We start from the raw sequence: 25266 nt of genomic DNA on the forward strand, positions 1-25266 counted from the left end.
CAGGAGAAAAAGAGGAAGACCAAGGAGGAGGTATATGAATGTGGTGAGGGAAGACATGCAGGTGGTTGTTTTGAAAGAGGCAAATGTAGAGGACAGGGGGGTATGGAGACTGATGATCCTGCGTGGTGACCACTAATGGGAGCAGCCGAAAGAATTTAAGTGTTGCATGAATAGGAAGGTCTTCAGCTGTCCTTTGAAGATGAGGGCAGTGACTCTAGGTGAAGTTCATTCCACCACCTCTTTGCCAGAACAGAGAAAGGTCTTGCTGTATACTTACCTCTTCTGCAGAGAGATGGTGGGACCAGTCGAGATCTGAGGGAGCATGGTCCAGTGTGAGGAGTGATACATTTTTGGCTTTGTAAGCATCAGTGTTTTGAATCTTAATGCCAGCTGAGGGAGAGCAGCAGTGGGGTGGTGTGGGAGAACTTAGGCAGGTTGAAACCAAGTTGCAGTCGTCCAATCTCAAAATGACATGAGACTGAAAATGACAGAAGCCTTCTGATGTTATAGAGAAGAAATCGAGAAGAGCGTGTCACATTAGCAACATGTCAGTAAAAGGATTGTTGAATATTCATATTTACCCTGAGATTATGAGCAGTGGCTGAACCGGAGATGTGTGTGGAGTTTTCTCTATATTTTCTCCATAGAGAACATTTATCATGTTCCAGAAATTTCCAAATGATACAAAATTTCGACTCGAAAATAAAATATTTTACAAGTGCTTTTATTTGAAATCCTTAAAAAAAAAAAAACACTTCAATATGAGTCTACAGTGTTGAACACACTAATGTTCAAGTGCTAGTTGAGGCGAGAGGATTCAGGAAGGATCGGCGTTCGGGGGCAGGCGCAGGCCGAGGCTGTGCAGCAGATTTGAAGCGGGTCCGGCGAGACCGGACTGAGAGGAGAGTGACTCAAGCAGATTGGCTACCAGGTTCACGTCCACATCTAAGGGCTGGAGGTCGTCTTCGGTTTGCAGCGGGCTTTCGGGTGCATCTGCACTGACATCGCCGCCCTGCTGGACATGGAAGATTTTAAAAAGTTACAAAACAAACTCTCATAAACTCTGTCTTTGTCATCATTTCCCATCTCGCTGTCTGTCTCATCACGCTGTCTGTCTCATCCCGATGTCTGGATGTCTGGCTCATCTCGCTGTCTGGATGTCTGGCTCATCTCGCTGTCTGGATGTCTGGCTCATCTCGCTGTCTGGCTCATCTCGCTGTCTGGCTTATCTCATCCCACTGTTTGTTAGTCTCATCTCACTGAGTGTTCATCTCATCTCCTCGTCCGTCTCATCTCATCTCCATGTAACTCGTCTCCGTTTCATCTCCACGTCTGTCTGTCAGTTTGTCTCATCTCCACATCAGTTTGTCTGATCACCCTGTCTGTCTGTTTCATCTGCCTGTCCGGTTTGTATTTCTGTCTCATCTCCATCTGTCTGTCAGTTTGTTTGTCTCATCTTCCTGTTTGATTGTCTTTTTCTGTCCATCTTTAGCTCTGTCTGTCTACCTGTCTCTTTATTTTACTGTTTCCTTGTTTTTGTCCCTGCTCATCCTACTCTATCTCTCTTACCGTGTCAATTTTCAGAAGGCAGAATCTCAATCTTCCTGCTTTGCTCAACTGTCTTCATTCATGTCTGTCTGTCACTTTCTCTCCTTCTCCATCTCTGCTTCTCCCCGAGTCTCTAATTCTGCGTCTCTCTCTCTCTCTCTCTCTCTCCTGTCTGCCTGTCAGTCTCACTTACCAGCCTGTCTGTTTTCATTTCTTACTGTCTTTCTGTCTGTCTCTGTAACGTACGGTCTCCTTGTTTTTGTCTCCGCTCATCTCCAAGCCTTTACCTATCCGTCTCTGTCTGTGTGGCTGTCTGCCTGCCTTTTTCTCTGTCTAGCTTCTCTCCATTTCTGTCTATTTGTCTCTTTCTGTATCTTTGTTCCATTCTGACGATCTTTGTCTGTAGATCTCCGTCTCTCACTCTGTCTGTTTTCTTCAATTTTAGTGTTCTCGTCTGCCTCTCTTTTGTCTCCGCTCCTGTCTGTTTGTCTCGGTCTACATCTGTTTTACTTTCGTTTAATTATTTTATTAATATTACGGTTATTTTGGAACCAGTGAAGAGCAGCTTGTACTCACTTTGCTGTTGTATGTGAAACTATGTCCGATGTTCGTGGTTTGAAGCTCCTGGTCCATCTCGTCCATATATCTTCTTAGACTGTCCAATGTCTCTGCTCCTGTCTGGTCTTCAGATCGTTCTTCCTTTGCTTCATCACCATCGTCGTCATCATCATCATCATCATCGTCATCATCATCATCGTCATCATCATCATCGTCATCTAAATCATCAGAGTCCAGCTCCTGGTCTTTCGCACCTGACATCATCAATTACATTTATTGACACAAATATCCTGAATATCCTGGTCCAACTCTCCTTCTCCTACTGATCCACACCCCCTTACCTCCTGATCCACACCCCCTTACCTCCTGATTCACGCCACCTTACCTCCTGATCCATGCCCCTTCTCCTCCTAATCTACCCTGCTCTCCTCAAAACCATACCCCTCCTCCTCCTGAGCCACACCTCCTCTCCTATTAAACCACACCCTCCTCCTCCTGATGCACACACCTTCTCCAAAAACACACCCCTCTCATACAAACCACACCTTCTCCTCCTAAACCACACCTCTCCTACTAAAGCACACATTTTCCTCCTAAGCCACAGCGCCTCATCCTAAACCACACCCTATTTCCTCCTAAACCACACCTCCACACCCATCTTCTCCTGAACCACACCCATCTTCTCCTGAACCAAACCCCTCTCCTCCTTACCCACACCAACTTATCCTAAACCACACCACCACACCCATCTTCTCCTGAACCACACCCATCTTCTCCTGAACCAAACCCCTCTCCTCCTTACCCACACCAACTTATCCTAAACCACACCACCACACCCCATCTTCTCCTGATCCACACCCCTCTCCTCCTAAACCACACCTCCTCTCCACCTGAACCACACTTCCTTCTAATCCTAAACCACACCTTCTCTCCTCCTTCTCCTAATCCACAATTTCCTTACAGTCATATAAACAGAATTGTATTAATCTTTTCACAGATATAGCAGATGTTCTATATAAAATTGTAAACATGCTCAGGGTCTCAGCAGCTGAACTCACCAAGCAGTCGGTCCAGAGCACTCGTCACTGTGTCGGGGTCGAAACTGAACGGCTCTGATAAACATGACCTGGAACCCAAACACAGCACACGACATCAGTGGGAGCCATTAGAAATCGTGAAAACACAGACTATGAAAGTGAATAAAATGATATTAAATAAATAAAATAAAACTCCGGTTATAGATTTGACAAATTAGAATAATTAATTTGAATAATTCGAAATTTATTAGAATAAATTAGCTTTTTTTTAATTATTATTATGTAGAGAACCTGACCTGGAAGAAATGAAAATTATTTTAAGAAAATGTAATTTTTTGGGACACTTACTCTTAAAATGAACCCTTTTAAGCAATATAATTTTATATACACTATATATTTTTTTTACTTAACCTCCGATATATATGTATTTTAAATTCTAAATTTATTTCTCTCTTATTTTTGTTACAATTTTGTTTTTACAGATAATATGCTCATATATTCTGCTGTTTATTTGTGCTTGAGAAATTAAAATTGATTAATTTATACTAATTAATATTTAACATACTGACCATAAATTTATATATTCTTTTAAATAAACATGAGTTTTATATTATATTTGGTATCCTTTACAGATTAATATAAATCTTATAGTCAATGAACGATGATGATGATGATGATGATGATGATACCGTGGGAATTCAGCTCCTTTGTGTGACGACATGGCGTTTATGAAGTCCTTCATCCCCTGAGTCACAGCCACTAAAGTGAATCCGGCCTCTTCCTCCTGCTGCGTCTCCTCGCCCTCTCTCGTTCCTGTGCCACACGCGACCCTCTGACTTTTATTTGATCTCTGACCCCCTCGTTCATCCAGCAACCTCTCGAGCTCATCTGGGGTGATGTTTAGCCAGTCGTCACCTGTAGAGGGCGACAGAGAGTAATGCAGCATCAGTATGATACATTCGTTTTGCATCAGTTTGGAAATTCAGTCTTTTATGGTTTTTCAGAGACAAATGCGTGTTCCTTTAGTTTCTATATACACACACACACACACACACACACACACACACACACACACACACACACACATACACACACATACTGTCTTCAGGTGGAAGATGAGCTTCTTGTTTCCTCAGTTCCTCCACACTGTAGGGGGTGCTCTCTAACACCTGCAACACCTCCTCACCTGGTCCATGATCACTGCAAGCACAAAAAAAAAAAAAATAATAATAATAATAATAATAATAATAATAATTAAAAAAAAAATAATATTTAGATTGAAATTTTAAGTACAAAACATAAAAAAAGAGCGTCTCATAGAAAAGAACAAAAAATTTATTTAAAACGTGGGGAAAACTACTAAAAATAAATAAATAAATAAATAATATTTTCCCCATATAAATGTATAAATAATAATAAAATAAATAAGATAATAAGGTAATAATTTCAAATGTTGTTCTCAACATTTCAACAGTCAGAAGGTAATAAGAAGTCTGGGGTTCACGTGGATGAGACAGAGGGAGTCAGTGATGAGAACATGACTGAGAACAGAGACTTTCCTGATCATCATCATCTTTTCTCTGCTTGTGTTCTATATGGTGGATGTACAGTCTGGATACATTCATTAGAGAACAACATTTTAAATTATTTTGTGTTAATATATTAATATGATGTGAGGTCCAGTTACAGTGTGACACTAAAACAGGTAGTAATAATCACTACTGTTTACTGAAGTACATGTCAGAGCACAAACTTCTTTACTTTAACTTGAGTGAAAAAGCAGAACTTCAACTTTTACCAAAATCTTTTAAAACATCAGTATCTGTACTTCTACTGAGTGAACTTGTGCACTTGGCGCCACCTCTTGGATATCAATGGTTGTTGCATTATTTTTCGCTCACACGCAATTTTTTAGAGATTAATAATTTGTGACCCTTCGTTTTCTCGAATATGAGGTGAATCGAAACGAATCGGTAGCTGCTTTAGCCTTAATGAATCGTATCGTTGACCGTGCTTCGAGATCCGAATCGCATCAGCTTCAGTTACAGAGATGCACATCATGGAATCATCATGGAATAGAGACACGTGATCCCTCACCTGTGAGCTCCAGGGACCGAGTGTTTAAAGAAACTCTCGGCGGCCGTCATGAGCTCTCTGTGTCGCACTGAGCCTTCCAGTTCCCCCTGTGTGTACAAACACAAACACACACACACACACACACACACACACACACACACACACACACACACACACACACACAGGCAATGTTTGCCGTTCGTTTTATGAAGGAATCTAAATCTAGATCTTGTTTATTTCGTCTCAGTTCACCTTAAAGTAACCATTCTTCTTCAGGCTGTTCAGGAAACCTCTCCAGAGCGGATGAACGTTCGCTGGAGCCTCAGAGTTCGCTCCTGATCGCCCGCTTTTACTGCACAGGATCTCGAAACCGTGAGCCTGCAATCCAAAAAAACTTAACATATGACACCATATGAACAAAAGTATTGGGACACCTGACCTTTTTTAGCCATATGGTTCTTTCCCCAAAATGCTTCCCCAAAATGATGTATAGGCTGAAATGTTCCCTTCACGTGAACTAGAAGATCCGAAACATGCTCCAGCATGGCAACGCACCTGTGCACAGAGCCAGCTCCCACTAGAACTCTAAATCCTATTGAACGTGAGGAATTGACTGACTTTATAATCCAGTGGAACATCTCTTCTCTTCCCAGAAGATTGGAGCTTATTATAAGAGCAAATGGAGATGTGGAATGAGATGTTCAAAAAGAAGCGCATACCAATGTTCGGGTCTCCGCAAACTTTTGCCCGTAGAGTGTATTATGTGAGTATAAGGGAGAAAGCTGTGACGGGACCCTGCTACTGCTGCTTCTCTGAACCTAATAGTTTTCCGTTTACTCTGGGGTTTTATTTCCCTCACGCCACATCGATTCGTGACAAAGCGCTCGGGGTCTTACCAGTTTCATCCCGAGCTCGTGAGCTTTGTGCTGAGGGTTTGAGGGAGGCGGCAGAGTGAAGCCACTCCTCCTGTCAGGAACGAAACTCTGCTGCTGCAACTGAGCGAAAAGACAACGAGTGAAGGTCACCTGAGAGAGAGAGCGAGCGAGAGAGAGAGAGAGAGAGAGAGAGAAAGAGAGAGAGAGAGAGAGGAGAGAGAGAAAGATAGAGAGAGAAGGAGAAAGAGAGAGAATGAATCCTAATAGATATTAAGACATACTTTAACAGTAGGTAAGAGGCAGATATCTTTAATTGGCCAGCTATGATTGGACATAATAGATGTGAAACTCTGATTGGACAGCTCTGATCAAACAACCCTGATCTTCTTCATCGATCTTCTCATATATAACAACTAAGAACGCATAATAAGTACCAGTGTGAGGACTCTGGATTCTGGGGGAAAGTTCCGGAAATTTCTGCAAGCCTGAAGGTCAACAGGGTCACGCAGGTAAAACGCAGAAACGGCTGGAGCCACAAGGTCAGGTCGCCGTGACAACACCGCCGCAACACCTGCAGGTACGTAACAATGTGCATGATGGAGACTAGTCTGGATTTTACCTGGATATCTGCAACACACACACACACACACACACACACACACACACAGACATTCATAATTCAGTTCCATCCATTTATAGATTTTAACAGAATCTAAGGTCCCTAAACTCATAAACTCCACCCTCTCCTCTTGAACCACACCCCTCTCATAAACTCCACCCTCTCCTCTTGAACCACACCCTCTCACAAACCCCACCCTCTCCTCCTGAACCACACCCTGCTTATAAACTCCACCGCTTTCCTCCTTAACCACTTACCTCTCATAAACTCCACCCTCCTCTTGAACCACACCCTCTCATAAACTCCACCCTCTCCTCCTGAACCACACCCTGCTTATAAACTCCACCGCTTTCCTCCTTAACCACTTACCTCTCATAAACTCCACCCTCTCCTCCTGAACCACACCCTGCTTATAAACTCCACCGCTTTCCTCCTTAACCACTTACCTCTCATAAACTCCACCTCTCCTCTTGAACCACACCCTCTCACAAACCCCACCCTCTCTCATAAACTCCACCCTCTCCTCCTGAACCAAATCCCTCTCCTCCTGAACCACACCCTGCTTATAAACTCCACCGCTTTCCTCCTTAACCACTTACCTCTCATAAACTCCACCCTATTCCTCCTGAACCCCACCTCTCTCTTTCTCCTCCTTATCCATGCCCCTTCTCCTCCTTCTTAACCACACCTCCCGATCTACCTCTCTCAAACCGTCCCTCACCCCTTCAGTCGATGCTCTAGCGCAGCTTGGATGCGTTGATCAGCAACGCAGCGCTCCCCGTGCCTGTGCAGCACCTCCAGAGCCTCTTGTACTGATGGCACCGAGTCCCGAGGCCATCCGGCATCTCCAGCACGCACCTGAACGGGCAGAATGTGCAGCTCTCCATGGTACAGGAAAACCTGTCAAAGTCAATCGGCAAGAAACAGGGCAGGAAACCTGTTAATCCTAAACTCCTCCTTCATAATATCATCATCATCATCATCATCATCATCATGTCCTCTGACCCTGTTCTCGCTGCTGTCCAGATCGAGCCACTTGGGCAGAAACTCAGCTGCCTCGATCAGGAGGAACTGTCCGTCGTTATCCTGGACGCTGGCAGCCAGCTCTCTGAACGTGTGTGTGATGAATCGCAGGAGATAAACAATAAACCACTCGTCTTCAACGTTGTCACCAAATTCTGTGCTTCCGCCCAGGTGAGCTGGGACGCCCCCTATAGACAAAAACACACACATGCGCACGCACACACACACACACACACACACACACACACACACACACACATTAAATATAGCAGGGAAGAAAAGGCTGCTATTAATCTCGTGGCATATTTGGTCCCAAATGCAATTTTATCTATTATATTTTTATTATTATAAATAATTACGTTTTTCTTTTACATAAACAAATTTGCCTTCTTTTAATTGTCACAAAATCATATTTTGAAATAAAAATCTGAGCTGCATCACAGACACGAATCTCATACACTTTTTAAAAGTCTTCTTTCACTGTAGCCACACCTGCACCAAGAAGTGCTTCTTGATGATCTGAGGCTTGAACCCACGACCTTCTGATCAGTAACCCAGAACCTTAACCTCCCACCTTCCAATTAAACTACAACTACAAAGAATTAGTAAGGCACTGATGGAGATTAAGGAGTCTCCAGTTAATTCCATGGAGCTGAGGAGGTCAGGGTTCTTAAAGGCACTTCACACCTCATGTCTTCTCGGAGCTGGATTTGTGCATCATGTTGGAACAGTGTTTGTGGTTCATAGTTCCAGTGAATGGTAAATTGTAGAGGTTTCTTCTACCAAGAACCACATAATGATCAAAAAGAATCTGCCCTCATTCCACCCTCTTTCATCTCATAGCATCTACAAGATCTAAACAAGATCTAAACAAGATCTACAGATCACATCACCTCTTTCCGGATGAAAGCTGAGATTAAACGCCTGCTTTTGCCAAATGTAGCCCACCAGAAGAGCAGCGACCTCTGCCAGAACATCCTCCAGGAGTCGCAGTAGAAGGCGCTGGTTCTCCTCAACATCCAGAGAATCCGGATGGAGCAGGAAGAGTCGGTACTGAACCGCGTCCTCCGGCACTGAGCCTCTCTTCAGGAACTCCATGACCTGTGCAGGGGATGCGATGTCGCCACTGCTCTCCACTGTCTCTAAACAGAACTCAGCACCTTCCGGATCATGTCCGTAAACCCGGAAACACGTGCACGTGTTTTCGTAACATTCAAGCGTCGAACATAAAATACTTCCGGGTTTGATTTTTAAACTAAAAGTCCTTACTCGTCGCTTCAACTAAACTTTGGTGTAAATACATGTAATACGTTTTTCGAAATAAAGAAAATCTAGAAATTGATTTATAAACTACATAAATAGGTTATATATTAACATTAAATAATTGTTTTCCTTGAGGAATTAATCTGGATTGCAAACTATAAGGTTTTTACTTCTGTAAATGGTTTTGGACGCAAAAATGTTTTAAATGATTCAAATCGTTTGATAAGCCTGATTGTTATTTAAAAACACTCATTTATTCATTTAAATCTTGCGAACATTTGTAATTAAAGCAATTTGTTTCTCATTTTTAAAAGTCTATAACCTGTAAAAGGCTGGCTTTAATTTTGAAACCGAGCCACTCTTTTGGTCATCTTTTTGCACGCGCGATATTTACGCGCATGCGTATTGCGCGTACATTGTAAAGTGTGGTGGTGCTGCTGATAATGATGATGAGACGGGCTGAAGACGGTTCGGTTCGGTTCTACTGTACCGCGGGAGCCGGTATGGAGGCGTTTCTGCTGGACGAAGTAAAGCGCAAACTGAACGCTACAGAGGTCAAAGGAGCTTTTATTTAATTCTGAGTTACATTCACTTAGTTTTCAGAGGAATGAAAATAATACAGAGGTGGAAAAAGTAGCTAGAAGTAGCCAGGTGACGTCATCATTATGGTCATTTGTATATTGAATAAATTGTGCAGCTCAATATGAGTAGCGTGAGAAAGTTTCTTAACACACTGGTCTTAATGAGAATTGGTGATCAATGATTGGTTGTTAGTTGCATTGGTGATCAGTGATTGGTTATTGGGACCATTAGTGATTGGTGATTGGTTATTTGAGGCATTGGTGATAAGTGATTGGCTGTCAGGAGCATTGGTAACTAGTGATTGGTTATTGGGACAATTGGTTATTAGTGATTGACATCAGGAACATCAGTGATTTGTGTTCAGGTGCTTTAATTATCAATAAATGGTCATTGGGACCATTCATGAGCAGTGATTGGTTATTGGAGACATTAATGATTAATTGGTTGGCAGTGTGATTGGTTTTCAGTGATTGGTCAGTGGGACTGTTAGTGATTAGTGATCAGTGATGAGGAACATTGGTAACTGATGATTGGTCATTGGGACTACTGGCCATCAATAGATGTTGATTAGTGACTGGTTATTGGGAACATTGTTGATTAGTGATAACAATTTGATCAGTGATTGGTCATCGGGAGCATTGGTGATTACTGATTGTTCATCAGGAACATTGGTGATCAGTGATTGGTTATCTGGAACATTTCTTGTCAGAAGCCTTGGTGATCGGTGTTTGGTTGACAAGTGTATTGGCAATCAGTGATTGGCTTACGGTACTATTGAGGATTAGTGATTGGTCATTGCAACCTCTAGTGATTGGTCATCATTGGTCATCATCAGGTGCACTGTTGATCAGTGATTGGTTATTGAAGCTATCAATGATTAGATATTAGAGCTATTAGTGATCAGTGATTGGTTATTTTAGCTATATGTGATCAGTGATTGGTTTTCACCAACAAAGGTGATCAGTGATTGGTCGTCACTAACAATGGTGATCAGTGATTGGTTCTCGAAGCTATTGGTGATCAATAATTGGTTATTGAAGCTATCGGTGATCAGTGATTGGTTATTGAAGCTATCGGTGATCAGTGATTGGTTATTGAAGCTATCTGTGATTAGTGATTGGTCCTCACTAACAATGGTAATCAGTGATTGGGAATGATATTGATCAGTGAACTGTGTGTGTGTGTGTGTGTGTGTGTGTGTGTGTGTGTGTGTGTGTGTGTGTTAGGTGGAACACATCCCCGGCAGGGTGTTTTTCCGCTGCCGCTCAAATCTCCACGCCATGATGCGACTCAAGTCAGCGGAGCGACTCTTCCTGCTTCTGCGCAAAGCTCCACCCACTTCCTTACCCACAAATCCAGGTGTGCAGCTCACATCACACACCTTTACCTCGAGATAGGAGGAGTGCAGGTGAGGACAGGAGTGTGTTCACTCTTCCATACACACACAACGTCCTCTGACTGGCGTCCATTTCCTTTCCTTCACCAGCCAAAGCAGCAAGCGTGATACAGCAGAGGATTGTGGGAAATCCAGATTTGTGGAGCGCCGTCATGTCCAGCTGGTCTTCGCTGCAGGCGGAGCTTAACGAATGTCCAGGGCGGGGACAAAAGAGGAGACGAGACGAGGACAAGGAGAGTCTGAATCCTCCTACGTTTAGAGTGAGCTGCCGCTGCAGCGGAGTCAACGCCCGCTCTTATAACTCCCAGGTGTGTGTGTGTGTGTGTGTGTGTGTGTGTGTGTGTGTGTGTGTGTGTCTTTCTCTGTGCGTCTCATCTGTGTCTCTCCTCTGTGTCTCTCCTCTTTGTCTCTTGTCTCTCCTTTCTGTCTATCTGTCTGTGTTTTTTTTCTTTTTGTCTCTGTCTTGATTGTTTTACTTGCTGCAATGAACTGTGTGTGTGTGTGTGTGTGTGTGTGTGTGTGTGTGTGTGTGATAGAACCTGAATCGTGTCATTGGGATGGCCATCAGCCAACAGCTTGGATGGAAAGCTGACCTTCGAGAGCCAACTGTTGAGGCACGCTCACACACACACACACACACACACATACATACATATATACAAACACACACACACACACACACACACACACACACACACTATATCTTTGTTATAAAGATCTCTTCAAACTGAGATGGAGGGTTTGCTGTTGTGGGTTATTTGCTGTTTGTGTGTGTGTGTGTGTGTGTGTGTGTTTTCAGGTGAACGTGTATATAAGCGATGATCACTGTGTAGTCGGGATTCCTCTTTTAAGGTACTTCGGATATTATTTCCTGTATTAAAGCTATGATTTGCTCTGGCATCATGCTTATGGTGTGTGTGTGTGTGTGTGTGTGTGTGTGTGTGTGTAGGCAGCCTCTGGCCACTCGCAGTTATCTGAAGCACACAGGACTCAGGTCCACTATAGCTTGGGCGATGGCGTCTCTCTGTAATCTGCAGGTACAGACACACACACACACACACACACACACACACACACACACAGGAAACCTGGTGTTAATAGTATGATACCAGACTGGTGTGTTAAAGAACAGTTGGAGTAGGTGTGGCCTAGTATGCTAATAAGCCTGCATGATTGACAGCCCTAAATATGGAATGAGATGTTCAAAAAGAAGCACATATTAATCTGATCTGTCAGGTGTCCACAAACCTTTGACCATAGAGTCTAAGAGCATTAAAGTTCTCGTCATATCATTTTATTCTCTTTATTTATTCTTTTGAACGGTGTCCTTGTCCCACTTTGTGTCTTTTCTCTCTGTCTGTGTCTGTGTATCTTTCCTCGCTCTCTCTTTCTCGGTCTGCCTTTTTTATTTTGTCTTTCCTCTCTGTCTCTGTATGTCTCTCCTCTGTCTTTCTCGGTTTTTCTGTATGTCTGTGTGTGTCTTCTCTGTCTCTGTGTGTCTCTCCTCGCTCTCTCTGTATGTCTGTGTGTGTCTCTCCTCTGTCATTCTGTCTGTGCATGTCTCTCCTCTCTGTCTCTTTGTGTATGTGTCCGCGTTCCCCTCTGTGTCTCTTATCTTTGTGCGCTCTCTCTCTCTCTCTCTCTCTCTCTCTCTCTCTCTCTCTCTGTCTTTCAGGAGGCCTCAGTAGTTTTAGACCCCATGTGTGGAGTTGGCACCATATTGCTGGAGGCGGTGCAGGAGTGTCCGGTGTGTACACACACACACACACACACACACACACACACACACTGATGACAGTGCTGAGCGTATGTGTCAGATGAGTGCAAGTTAATTAAATTGCGCACTCGTGTGTGTGTGTGTGTGTGTGTGTGTGTGTGTGTGTGTAGAATGGTGTGTTTATTGGGATGGACAGTGACGGAGCTCAATTAAAGAAAGCCGTAGAGAATGTACACGCGGCTGGACAGAAGGAGAGAGTACTGTTTGTCCAGTCCTCATGCATGGGTACTTCACTTTCATCACACACACACACACACACACACACACACACACACACACAATGCCACTTCATTACACTGATGGTATGAACCTTGGAGTTTTGGTAACTGCGTGTGTCTGTACCGTAGCCCTGCCGCTCCCCTCGTCCTCCGTAGACGCCGTGGTGTGCGACGTCCCCTTCGGCAGGAAGTTCAGCTGCGGCATGGACATGAGCGCCGCTCTTCCACACCTTCTAGCGGAGATGGAGAGGTAGGATTCTAAAACTTCTGGATGAGGTTCTTCTTCATATGAGGGGTATCAAAAAGTTTTATTTTGCCAAATATCCTCCCACAGGTCGGTGCTCCCTGTGACTGTGCGTCAAGCCTTGTGCTGCCATCTGTTGGCGTGTTCAAAAATAATCTAGAAACTTTTTGATACCACCTTACAGTGATCCCTTACACTATATCAGGAATAACGCACTCGTGGATGTGGTTTTGTAGAAAAATAATCAGTGTTCTGAAGGAACTTTACATAAAAGTATCTCGTTCTACAGAGTTCTCCGTGAAGGTGGAACCCTGGTTCTCCTGCTCAGCCTGCAACTTTCCTCCCTGATCAAGAAACTGGTCCCGTCGGAGGCTCTCGAATCGCAGTCCGTCGGTTCCACCTCGGAGACGGACGTCTTTCAGGGTCCTTTGAATTCTCTGCTCCTCCAGAGCAAACACCGCGTGAGCCTCGGGAGCACCGACGCGCTCGTACACACCTACACCAAGACACACGTGCCACGTGACGCACAGGTGTCAGACATGAAATGCACCGTGTGAGGGTGCGTCTCGGAAAATCCGTCTCGCATTGTTTCCTTCCATTTCTCTCTTTGAACTGTAATCCTGTGGCCCTCGTATTTATGGATTTGTTTTTTTTATCTCTTTTTTTAGATCCATTAAACTTTTTTATTCCTGAACTGATTCGGTCTTGGAGCCCTAAATATTCCCTCAAAAGTATTGGGACACCTGACTTCTGACCCATGTGTGGTTCTTCTCAAACTGTTACCTCAGAGTTCTACACACAATCGTATAAGTTCTGTTTAAACTAATAGAATACCACCGATCCCTCCATCTTTTACCTTTTTAACACCCATCCCTTCATCTTCCACCACCACCTCACTCATCCCGCAATCCTTTACCGATGCATTACTGATTACTGATGCATTACTACCACTGCTCCACTCATCTTTCTATCCTCTACCAATGCTGCAGTTATCCCTCCATCCTCTACCACTGCACCACAGATCCTTCCATCCTCTTCCACTACTTCACTCATCCCTCCATCTTCTACCACTATTCCACTCATCTTTCTATACGCTATCAATGCTTCACTCATCCCTCCATCCTCTACAAATAGTCCACTCATCCCTCCATCCTCTACAACTATCCCACTCATCCCTCCATCCTCTACAACTATTCCACTTATCCCTCTATCTTCTACCATTATTCTACTCATCCCTCCATCCTCTACAAATAGTCCACTCATCCCTCTATCCTCTACAACTATTCCACTCATCCCTCCATCCTCTACAACTATTTTACTCATCCCTCCATCCTCTACCACTATTCCACTCATCCTCTATCTTCTACCATTATTCTGCTCATCCCTCCATCCTCTTCCACTGCTTCACTCATCTCTCTAACCTCTACCACTATTCCACTCATTTTTCCATCCTCTACAACTATTCCTCTCATCCCTCCATCCTCTACCACTATTCCACTCATCCCTCCATCCTCTACCACTATTCCTCTCATCCCTCCATCCTCTACCACTATTCCACTCATCCCTCTATCCTCTACCACTATTCCACTCATCCTCTATCCTCTACCACTATTCCACTCATCTTTTATCCGCTACCAATGCTTCACTCATCCCTCCATCCTCTACCACTATTCCACTCATCCCTCCATCCTCTACCACTATTCCACTCATCCCTCTATCCTCTACCACTATTCCACTCATCTTTCTATCTGCTACTAATGCTTCACTCATCCCTCCATCCTCTACCACTATTCCACTCATCCCTCTATCTTCTACCATTATTCTACTCATCCCTCCATCCTCTTCCACTGCTTCACTCATCTCTATCCTCTACCACTATTCCACTCATCCCTCCATCCTCTACCACTATTCCACTCATCCCTCCATCCTCTACAACTATTCCACTCATCCCTCCATCCTCTACCACTATTCCACTCATCCCTCCATCCTCTACCACTATTCCACTCATCCCTCTATCCTCTACCACTATTCCACTCATCTTTCTATCCGCTACCAATGCTACACTCATCCCTCCATCCTCTACAACTATTTCACTAATCCCTTCATCCTCTATAACTGTTCCACTCATCCCTCCATCCTCTACCACTATTCCACTTATCCCTCCATCCTCTATAACTGTTCCACTCATACTCTACCACTTTCATTACTGATTCCTCCATCCTCTACCACTGCTCCACTGATCTCTTTATTATCAACAACTAATCCCTCCATCCTTTACCTTCTCACCACTATTCTCTCCATCTTTTACCTCTTCAGCACTCTTGCCTCCATCCTCTACTCCATAGATCCCTTTCGCTATCACTGCTTTCTCATCTCTCTATTCTTTATCTTTCTTTCACTTTTTTTTTAATCCCGTCATTCTTTACCATTGCGTTACTAATTCCATTACCTCTCCAAAACTTTATCCTCATCCTTTACCTCTTTACCACTCATCCGTTCATCCTCTACCACTATCTCACTCCTCCTTTTATTCTTTACCAATGGATTAGTGAGTCCATCCTTTACCTCATCACTCATCCTTCCATCTTTTATTACTGCTCCACCAATCCATCCATTCTTTACCTATTCATCACTCATCCTCTACTACTGCTCTAATCATCCCTATATTCTCTCCCACTGCTCTAGTCATCTCTCCATCCTCTCCCACTGCTCTAGTCATCACTCCATCCTCTCCCACTGCTCTAGTCATCCTCCATCCTCTCCCACTGCTCGTCATCCCTTCATCCTCTACCACTGCTCTAATTATCCCTCTATTCTCTACCACTGTTCTAGTCATCTCTCTATCCTTTCCCACTGTTCTAATCATCCCTCCATTCTCTACCACTGCTCTGATGATCCCAGCATTTCCCAGGGTACAAGGAAGACATGCTTCCAGACGCTTCTCTGTTAATGACATTGAGGTGGTCAATCAGACTTCCACAGCTAAAAAATACAGAGTTTTTGTGATTCCGTCATTCCAGAGCAGTTCAATAGGATTTAGGTGCAGTGACTGGGCAGGTCGTTCCATTCTAGATAACTCTCCAGACGAAGTCGGTTTCATTGAGCCGGAGTCCAGAAGGATTTGCATGGTGTGAGATTAAGTATGGAATGGTTGCCATGTTGGTTCCTTTCACCCGGAATAAGTCTCCAATCTTCCGTGTGCCAAAACACCTCCAAACCATTAAGCTTCCACCTCCATGTGTGACTGTGGGGGTGAAGGAGTCTGATCACTTCTTCTCTCCTGTTCTCCATCTTACACAAGTTCTTCTGTTAGAGACACAAATGTGTAGAAGAGACATAGAAAAGAAGGAACATGTATGTGTCTGAAAAATGTGTGTGTGTGTGTGTGTGTGTGTGTGTGTGTGTGTGTGTGTGTGTGTGTGTGTGTGTGTGTGTGTGTGTGTGTGAGTGAGTGAGTGAGAAGAGAATTCCTCTTGTTATTACTCACTTGTTGACTGTAATAAATCCAGTTAGTTTGCCTTGCATGTACGTAAGTAAGAACAAGGTGTGAGAAACCAGTATTGCAGCTGTGTGTGTGTGTGTGTGTGTGTGTGTGTGTGTGTACATGCAGGGTGGGGTTCAGTGTTTTCATAATCCAAAACCTTTTCAAGACAGTAATGCATGTCTTCAGTGGAGATGCAGAGGCTAAAGAAGACCTCGTGGTCTGGATGGTTTCAGCACCACATCTTGAAATGTCACATCAAATTAAATGATATATATATTTAGAATAGTTGCTATTTCTTTTAGGATGTTAAAAATCTGGGGTCAAAGCACAGGGTCAGACATGATACAGCACCCCTCAAGCATAAAGAGTTAAGGGCCTTTCTCAAGGGCCCCAAGAGTGGAAGCTTGGAGATACTGGAGTTTAAACCCCGAACTTCTGATCAGTAACCAATTATCAGCTTCACAATTATATTGTTCTTCTCTACAAGTTTATCTGGTATATTATATTATATTATATATTATCTGGAGCGGCACAGCACACGAACTTCAAGAGCGGAAGAACATCACTGGAAGACGACGAGAGATCAGGAAGACCTTTGACGAGCCCCCCGGAAAACCGTTCGCCAACTTGTGCATGATGATTGTCGGAGAACGATCCACACGATCTCACTTCGGCACCCAGCCTACTCGCCAGATTTGCCCTTCTGCAGGACTTCGGCCTCTTGTGATGAAGATGAAGATCCGGCTCAAAGGTTCGCCGTTTTTGACACGGAGATCTTCCAGGACACGTTCCAGAGGTGGCAGGAACGCTGGGAGCGCAGGATTGCTGTGCGAGAGGACTATTTTGAAGGTGATGGTTTAGTCTCTTTAAGACCACCACGTATACTGCACACAAATATCACACAAAGATACCCAGACTAGGACCAAAGGTGATCTTGAGCCCGGGGTCCATGGACCACTATTACATACTATATATAAGGAGATGAAAATGGGGAATAAAAGTCATTTGGAAAAACATTTCAAGAATAAGGACCAGCATGATGTCTTTTATTAGAGGTCACTGAATAGCTGTATTAGGAATTGAACTTCACCACCATCAATTAAACATGTTCCTGAGGTACCAGGGATCTCTTCCTTCTTTGGAGATTTATCGCAAAATGTTTACATGCCGTTTGTTGCTGATCTTGTCTGCACAATATTCTGTCCAAATCCTTTGGTCACTGTTCAGTTCATTTTGATTGCTGCTATTGTAGAATTGCACAATTCTGTTAACATTTCTGTTTACATTTTTCTGCTACTGTGCACCTTATTCTGTCACGACAGGTTTTACTGGCGGAGCTATTGCTATTCTTATTTTTATATTTTGTGTATTGTCCTGCACTGTCCTGTGTTGTCCTGCACTGTCCTGTGTTGTCTTGCACTGTCTTGTGTTGTCTTTTGCACTGTTTGCACCAGTTGCACACATGCACTTTATGTGGCGAGGATCTTAGTTCCTGGCCCTGTGTTCTTCTGTTCTGTGACTGTTGTTTTATGAAGCCCCTGGGTTCAGGAGGAACGTTGTTTCATTTCACTGTATACTGCATCAGCTATATATGGTTGAAATGACAATAAAAGCTTCTTGACTTGACTTGATCATATGCGAAGAAAGAATTTCACTGAATGTGTGCCATAATCAAAACATGAATATAATTATAGGATATAACCGGTTGATCGGCTGAATAGATTGTTTATTGTATTTCTGTCGCTAATGATTTGCTCTTCTTTGATCTTCTAAAAGTGCTAACAACACGTCCAAAATATCCACGTTGTCAGAAATCATTTGTCGTGGGCGGCCAAGGCTCGTTGATGCACTTGAGGAGCGAAGGCAGGACCGTGTGGTCCGATTTAACAGACAAGCTCCTGTAGCTCAAACTGCTGAAGACGTTAATGCTGTTGATGTTCGATGCATCACGACTGTTTTAGCAGCAAAAGGGGGACCAACACAATATTGGGAAGGTGGTCATAATGTTATGGCTGAACAGTGATTCACCACACGATCATGCTTTGAACTGAGGCAGGTCCAAAAGCGTACACACGCAATCTTGACATTATTGTTGTGTCACGTGACAAAGAACTAACGATACGGACCAGAAGATACGAGCGGCGAATCTACTCATTCTGTTTATCATAATTTGTATCTGTATTTTCATATTTTCATTATTGGGACTATCGTCGTGTATGTAGATGTGTTGGAGGATCTGCTTACTGAAAATTACACGTTTATTTGATTTCTGATCAAATAAACTTAATGACAATAAAAAATAAAGAATATACGTTCATTATGATGAACGAGATTCAAAGAACCGATTCACTGGTTTAAGTGATACATGCTTATTTATACACGTGTTGTATCATATACAACATTCTGTATATATCCTGTACCCCTTTCACTTCCGGTCTCACGTTTAGTTGGATGAATTTGAGGAATGGCAAATATTTAGGTAGATATTGAAGTGCCTGATTTATTTTCACTAGCTTTTATTATTATTATTATTATTATTATTATTATTATTATTATTATTATTATTATTATTATTTAATGTATTTTTTGTATTATCATGTTAAGAAAATTTCACTATTAGTTTTAGTAATTAATTAGCATTTTTGTAAACGTCTAAATATGTTTTTTTATTTGGACACAATTAAATTAAGCTAAATGTTATTTAGTTTTAGTAAGAAAACAATACTATTTATAATTATTGATATTTTTTTTAAGCTAAATATGATTTCGTTTTAAAATAAGTATTTGAAATTAATTTAAATCAGGCGAACGCGATGGACAGTCCCGGGATTGGGGTCCTTGGGCAGACGTGCAGAAAGAGAGAGAGAGCGAGAAGGAAAAGGAAAAGGAACGGGAGAGGGAGGGGGGAAGGATGCGCGACGGAGAGAGGCGGAGCCGAACGGCGCATGCGCAGACGGCGGACATGTTGCGCTCGGTAGCGGCGAGCGGAGGCGCAGGCGGCGTCGTCTGAGCGTTTTTTTTTTCTCCGGGCCGCGGGTGTGTTCGCACGGAGCCGCCCTGCTGCCACCACCGGGGGAGGAGGACAACAAGCAAGCCGCCACCATGAGCACAGGCTTGGACCTCTCGCGACGGAACCCGCAGGAGGACTTCGAGCTGATCCAGAGGATCGGGAGCGGAACCTACGGCGATGTGTACAAGGTGATCATCATCATCATCACCATCAGCAGCAACAACAACAACAGCGGCACCGAAAACATCAACACCACCACCTAGATGCGCAGCAAAAAAATAATAATCTTGCGACCCCCTCGTATCTCATCGGCCGCGTCTTGCGCAGATCGGTGGCATCATCAGGCTGCAGCTGTCAGAACGACGTCCCCGCGTGTAGTAAACAACTACAGGATGTGTGTGTGTTTGTGTGTGTGTCGCGCGCGTCCAAAATGCGTAGAGTGCACTTTTAAGGGTGTTTTAGAACCGTGTATGTCATGTAGGAGCCCACCTGGGTATCTAGTGCACTATTCTGTACACTACAGAGTGCACTTGTGGAATTGGGACTAGGGAGGGTGTTGTTCTAAATGGCCTGGTAGTGCACACGTAGTGCACTTGGATGAGAAGTAGGCATCTCATTGACCCCATTATACCTTGGGTTTGATGTCTAGTGCACTAGATAGGGTGCATAATAAGTGAGTGTCCCCCTAAGACAGAAATTTGAACAGATATTTCGGTATTTGACATTTAGTGCACTAGGTAGGGTGTATAAGCTGTTATGTTGGTATCTGTAGTGCACTTGGAGGAGACGTAGGGACCCATTTGACCCCTCATTCCTTGTATTTGATTTCTAGTGCACTAGGTAGGGTGTGTAAGGTTTTAGTGTCCCATGTAGTGCACTTGAATGTGTAGTAGGAGGTCCTGGTCCCCTTAGACATAGTTGTTTATTGGACATTTAGTGCACTAGGTAGGGTGTATAATGGATTTCATTACATGGAGTGCACATAGATGAGAAGTTGAAGTACAAACGGTTGTTTTAATTAGGTTTTAGGGCACTAGGTAGGGCGTGTAAGATGTTCTATCACATCTAGTGCACTTTACAGATTGGACGCCTTATACATGAGTTTGGACACTTTATTGGACATGTAGTGCACTTGTACAACAAGTAGGGAACTCTCGGAACCTCTATAGGTTATTTTGGTCTGTTTGACTCCTAGTGTGGTGTTTAGTGCACTATGTAGGGTGGGAGTGTTGATTAGCGATTTGGGACATATGCACTACATAGTGGACAATTGTAGATTACATTAGTTGGACATTTAGCGTACTCCGTAGGGTGCAGGAGGTGGTTTTAGGGGGTCTTAGGGAGTGATTTAGGACGTAGCACACGCTAACTTGTGCACTTATATTGGACGTTTCTCTTGGACACGTGGACACTAGGTTTTAGTGCATAAGGTTTTGCAGGGAATCTGTGATTGTCAGTTTCATCACAATGTCATGATGTCATGAAGGGTGTGATCATTCTGGGCTACTTCTGCCCTGGTGCTTTACGTAGGGTTTATTTATTATTTTATACCCAGATACATGGTTTGGTTTATACCCATATTTGGTTTTTAGTGCACTAGGTAGGGTAGGGGGATTTATTTAAGGTTTGCCCCTATTTGGATTAGGAAGTAGAGAGTAGATCTGCAGCTATCGATTATTTTAGCAATCGATTATTCCACCGATTAATCGCCGGAATAATCGATAGTTTTAGCAATCAACCACCCTCGATTATTCGGTAGAATAATGGACCGTTTGAGCAATAGACCATTCCAACGTTTATTCGGTAGAATAATTGTCTGTTTCAGCAACCGACCACCCCACCGATTATTCGGCAGAATAATCGACCCTCTTAGCAACCGACCACCCCACCGATTATTCGGCAGAATAATCGACCCTCTTAGCAATCGACCACTCCAACGATTATACGGCAGAATGATCGACCCTTTCAGCAATCGACCACTCCACCGATTATTCGGCAGAATAATCGACCCTTTCAGCAATCGACCACTCCACCGATTATTCGACAGAATAATCGACCCTCTTAGCAATCGACCACTCCAACGATTATACGGCAGAATGATCGACCCTTTCAGCAATCGACCACCCCACCGATTATACGGCAGAATAATCGACCCTTTTAGCAATCGACCACTCCAACTCCACCCTTTTAGCAATTGACCACTCCAACGGTTATTCGGTAGAATAATTGTCTGTTTTAGCAATCGCCGATTCCGCCGATTATTCGGTAGAATAATCGAATACTAAAATAATAAGTACTTTTTTCCTTTATTAAAGAGCATCACTGAATATACAGAAGAGAAAGACAGGTCTTTTAAGACTAACGAGTAATTTATTGCCTTTTTTTTTTTAGAAATATCATTCATCAAAACACATTTTTACTGCTGAAATTGCACAATTCTGTGAACCCCCCTAAACGACATTGCTAAATGACATCAAAATACGGATAAAAAAAAAACTAATACAAATACATTTTTGCATGGTGTTTCCTTTGCTTTAGTTTGAAATGATCCCAAACGTTGGGAACTTTCTTGTGGTGTTCTTCGGCCCGAATCTTCTCCTCGTCCCTCGCTGTTTTCTGTCCGTTCCTCCATCTTTCCTTCTGCAGCGTCTTCTGTGTTCTCCTGGGGTCTCGTTTATAAACACTGCATACGCACGTTTCCAGCGGTGTTTTTTTTTTTATATGGACGTGTTTATAAACGAGACCCCGGAGCGATCCAGAGTTTAGCGGGTGGTGCGTCAGTAATAATGGTCCGTGGGGAAACATGGTGCTCCGTCTGGAGTGAAATGGATTAAACGAGTCTTAAATGATGACGATGATGATTTTTTGTATTTAAGTTACTTGAGGAATCGTTTCAGCCCCAGTTTTAATGGACGCCATGCTGTTTGACTTTTAGTGCACTATTTAGGGGAAGGTTCTTTTAGTGCACTAGTTCAAGTCTTTGGACCACTTTACACTAGTTTGGCTGGCTTTTGGACTTTTAGTGTACTAGGAAGGGTGTATTATTGTAATGCACTTGTTTGTTGAGTAGGAAGAGATTGCAGTTATTGGATTTTTGGAGTATTTGGATTTTTAGTGCACTAGATAGGGTATATTATTATGTAGGGCACTTGAGTGTTAAGCAGGAAGTGATTGGACCCGTTGGACTTTTTTTTGTGAACTAGGTAGAGTGTTTATTCTTTCAGATAATATCTATAGCACTTGTATATGCAGTGGAGTCATTTAGGGATACTTGAATAGCAGACTGGGCCACATCTGTACTGTCATTAGTATCAGTACACTGGGGTACCAGGGAGTCATGTGATGTTTATTTAGAGAAAATTAAAGGCTAAGCCTTGTCCTGAATTTGATGACATATTAATTCAGTGCACTTCATGAAATAGGAGGTAATTTGGGACACAGCCAGAGTGAGTTGGGTAACAGTTGAGGCCGTGTAGTGCACAACATTAGAATCCAAGTGGTCCAAACTGGCTCTATACCAAATGACATCTTACCTTCTGTGGAAGTGCACTAGTCAGCTTTCTACATACAGTAGTTCAGTATTAGAGCAATAAGGAGGAATATACCCGGTTATATACCAAGTAAAAGACGTGTCCCAAATTATTATTTGAAGTGCATTTAGTTCCAAATACCAAAAGACACTGTACCTCCCGTAGAAGTGCACACGTCGTTGCACCCTACATAGTGCACTATAAGCATTTAAGATGCAATCAGTACAAGGAAATCATGACGTGATGTATCTGTCCCAAACTGTGATTTATACTCTCCTGTATACCAAATGACATTTAACTTCCTGTAGAAGTGCACTAGCTTCAGTACCCTTCATAGTGCACTATTCTGTATGTCCATTGAAGATGAATTTATGACAAGACCAATGAAAAGAAAAACTTGTATATACTCTTACGGGCTGAACACCAAACGACACTGTCGTAGCCACTCTACATAGTGCGCTATAATCCAGTGAGAAGGAATTTAAGACAAGACCAGTAAGTGGAGAAGATCCTAGGTCCCAGGTCCAAATCCAGTTTCTGTCTGAATACCAAATGACACCTTGCTCCTAGTGTGGTGTTTAGTGCACTATGTAGGGTGGGAGTGTTGATTAGCGATTTGGGACATATCATGCACTACATGGTGGACAATTGTAGATTACGTTATTTGGACATTTAGCGCACTCCGTAGGGTGCAGGAGGTGGTTTTAGGGGGTCTTAGGGAGTGATTTAGGAAGTAGCACACGCCATTGCTCTCCAGTATATAGGGCTCGCGCGCTGTCGTGCGTAATTAGGGCTTTGCGAAATACGCACGAGTGCTTCGAGGACACAACCTGCTTTTGGAAAGCGGGAGAAATATTCGACTCTACACTTCCATTAGGGCACTAAAAGGTCAGAGAATTTCATGATGTCATCGAGGGAACGAACATTCTGGGCTACTTTTGCTTCAGTGCATTACGTAGGGTTTAATTATAGTAGTATATCCCATAGGGGCAGTAACATGGCCCACTATTTTGTTTTGTAGTGCACTAGTTAGGGTGGGGGACAGTCATTTTGGGGTTTGTCCACTTTGGGCTCGGAGGTGGGCATCCTGATTGACTTCTAGTGCACTTATTTTTATTTGAGTAGTGCACTACTTGCACTAGTTGGCTGGCGTTTTGACTTTAAGTGCACTAGTTAAGGTATTTTATAAGTAGGGCTGCAACTAACGATTATTTTGGTCATCGATTAATCGGACGATTATTAATTTTTTTCCGATTAATCGTGGGGTTTTTAATCATTTTATTTACATTGGTTGTTTTGCTTATTATAACTACATAAAACCCCATTTCAGAGTATTTATGTGTACTTAAATGCAAAAGCCACATATTGAGTTGAACTTTGCTAAATTTAGACGTTATAAAGCTCATAGTAGCTGCTTATTGAGGAGTGAATGAAGGATTTCTCCTTTAAGCAAACTCACTCCTGCTGGGTCGTTACTTTCTGTCAAAAAAACAAAACAAAACAAGCCATTTGAGTATAAAAGATGAAGCAAATTGTGTAAATCAACATTCGTATTGTTAAAGTTGACAACCGTACTTAAAAACAAATCTATATAAAATATAATACAACACTGTTTTGATTATTGTTGTTTAAAAAAAGTTTGTATAAAAGTTTTTATAATAATTAAATGATATATGCAGAAATAAAATATCCGAAGAGTAAAAACCACGTTTAAAAGTTAGAAGTTAGTGTCGGAGAAACGCAGTGAGCTAACAGACTTGAGTAAAAAAAAAATGCATTGGCGTACAAACGCATAATCGTTTGCTAAAATCCACAACAGCGACTAAAAATCTACTCGTTTACTGCTGCCGTTATTTGCTGCTTTTAGATTTAGTGTTCTGTTTAAATCGAATCATCACGATGTCGCGACAGAACAGATCCGGTGCGACTTTTCCTGAAGTTACAAACAGTTTACACAACAGCACTTCATTAAACTCCACAATTTTTACACGATTATAGAGTTTCTGCTCACCGTGCTGATGTTTCA

General features: G+C 42.9%; 3 protein-coding genes across 5 annotated transcripts in view; 2 read left to right on the forward strand and 1 right to left on the reverse strand.

Annotated features, from left to right (window-relative positions):
• Window positions 1-708: 708 nt before the first annotated feature.
• Window positions 709-8941, reverse strand: ecd (ecdysoneless homolog (Drosophila)). 2 transcript variants are annotated; one of them, XM_046855693.1, is made up of 12 exons: window positions 8630-8941; window positions 7719-7924; window positions 7435-7613; window positions 6529-6721; window positions 6116-6244; window positions 5472-5597; window positions 5241-5326; window positions 4243-4343; window positions 3833-4058; window positions 3165-3232; window positions 2125-2360; window positions 709-1012 (listed from the first exon to the last, which is right to left on the reverse strand). In XM_046855693.1, exons 1-12 carry the CDS (start codon window positions 8832-8834, stop codon window positions 818-820), a joined length of 1950 nt encoding a protein of 649 aa, XP_046711649.1. In that variant the 5' UTR covers window positions 8835-8941; the 3' UTR covers window positions 709-817. The 2 variants fall into 2 exon arrangements, with proteins under 2 accessions (XP_046711649.1, XP_046711648.1); XM_046855692.1 differs by having other exon boundaries at window positions 709-1015.
• Window positions 8942-9388: 447 nt separating this feature from the next.
• thumpd2 (THUMP domain containing 2) lies at window positions 9389-13910 on the forward strand. 2 transcript variants are annotated; one of them, XM_046855695.1, is made up of 10 exons: window positions 9389-9553; window positions 10808-10940; window positions 11068-11285; window positions 11514-11591; window positions 11777-11829; window positions 11927-12014; window positions 12653-12724; window positions 12865-12979; window positions 13102-13222; window positions 13506-13910. In XM_046855695.1, the coding sequence occupies exons 1-10, from the start codon at window positions 9443-9445 to the stop codon at window positions 13771-13773; spliced, it is 1257 nt and encodes a 418-aa protein (XP_046711651.1). In that variant the 5' UTR covers window positions 9389-9442; the 3' UTR covers window positions 13774-13910. The 2 variants fall into 2 exon arrangements, with proteins under 2 accessions (XP_046711651.1, XP_046711652.1); XM_046855696.1 differs by lacking the exon at window positions 9389-9553 and adding an exon at window positions 10196-10349.
• Window positions 13911-19548: 5638 nt separating this feature from the next.
• The window catches only part of map4k3b (mitogen-activated protein kinase kinase kinase kinase 3b), a 33305-nt gene continuing 27587 nt past the window's right edge, over window positions 19549-25266 (forward strand). Inside the window, 1 exon segment of the mRNA XM_046855030.1 lies at window positions 19549-19898. Within this exon segment, the coding sequence (XP_046710986.1) occupies window positions 19803-19898 (96 nt within the window). The 5' untranslated portion in view covers window positions 19549-19802.

This window comes from Silurus meridionalis, chromosome 8 (assembly GCF_014805685.1).
Source record: "Silurus meridionalis isolate SWU-2019-XX chromosome 8, ASM1480568v1, whole genome shotgun sequence".
Taxonomy (NCBI): domain Eukaryota; kingdom Metazoa; phylum Chordata; class Actinopteri; order Siluriformes; family Siluridae; genus Silurus; species Silurus meridionalis.

Excerpts from the sequence above, each read along its gene's own strand:
- ecd (XM_046855692.1), bottom strand. The coding sequence starts at position 8,834 with ATGGAGTTCCTGAAGAGAGGCTCAGTGCCGGAGGACGCGGTTCAGTAC. Across the intron at positions 6,245-6,528 it reads AATCCAGAGTCCTCACACTG|GTGACCTTCACTCGTTGTCT; the intron begins GTACTTATTATG and ends TCTCTCTCTCAG. Across the intron at positions 3,233-3,832 it reads AAAGGAGCTGAATTCCCACG|GTCATGTTTATCAGAGCCGT; the intron begins GTATCATCATCA and ends TTTGGGTTCCAG.
- thumpd2 (XM_046855695.1), top strand. The coding sequence starts at position 9,443 with ATGATGATGAGACGGGCTGAAGACGGTTCGGTTCGGTTCTACTGTACC. Across the intron at positions 12,015-12,652 it reads CGTCTCTCTGTAATCTGCAG|GAGGCCTCAGTAGTTTTAGA; the intron begins GTACAGACACAC and ends TCTGTCTTTCAG. Across the intron at positions 12,980-13,101 it reads TGTCCAGTCCTCATGCATGG|CCCTGCCGCTCCCCTCGTCC; the intron begins GTACTTCACTTT and ends TCTGTACCGTAG.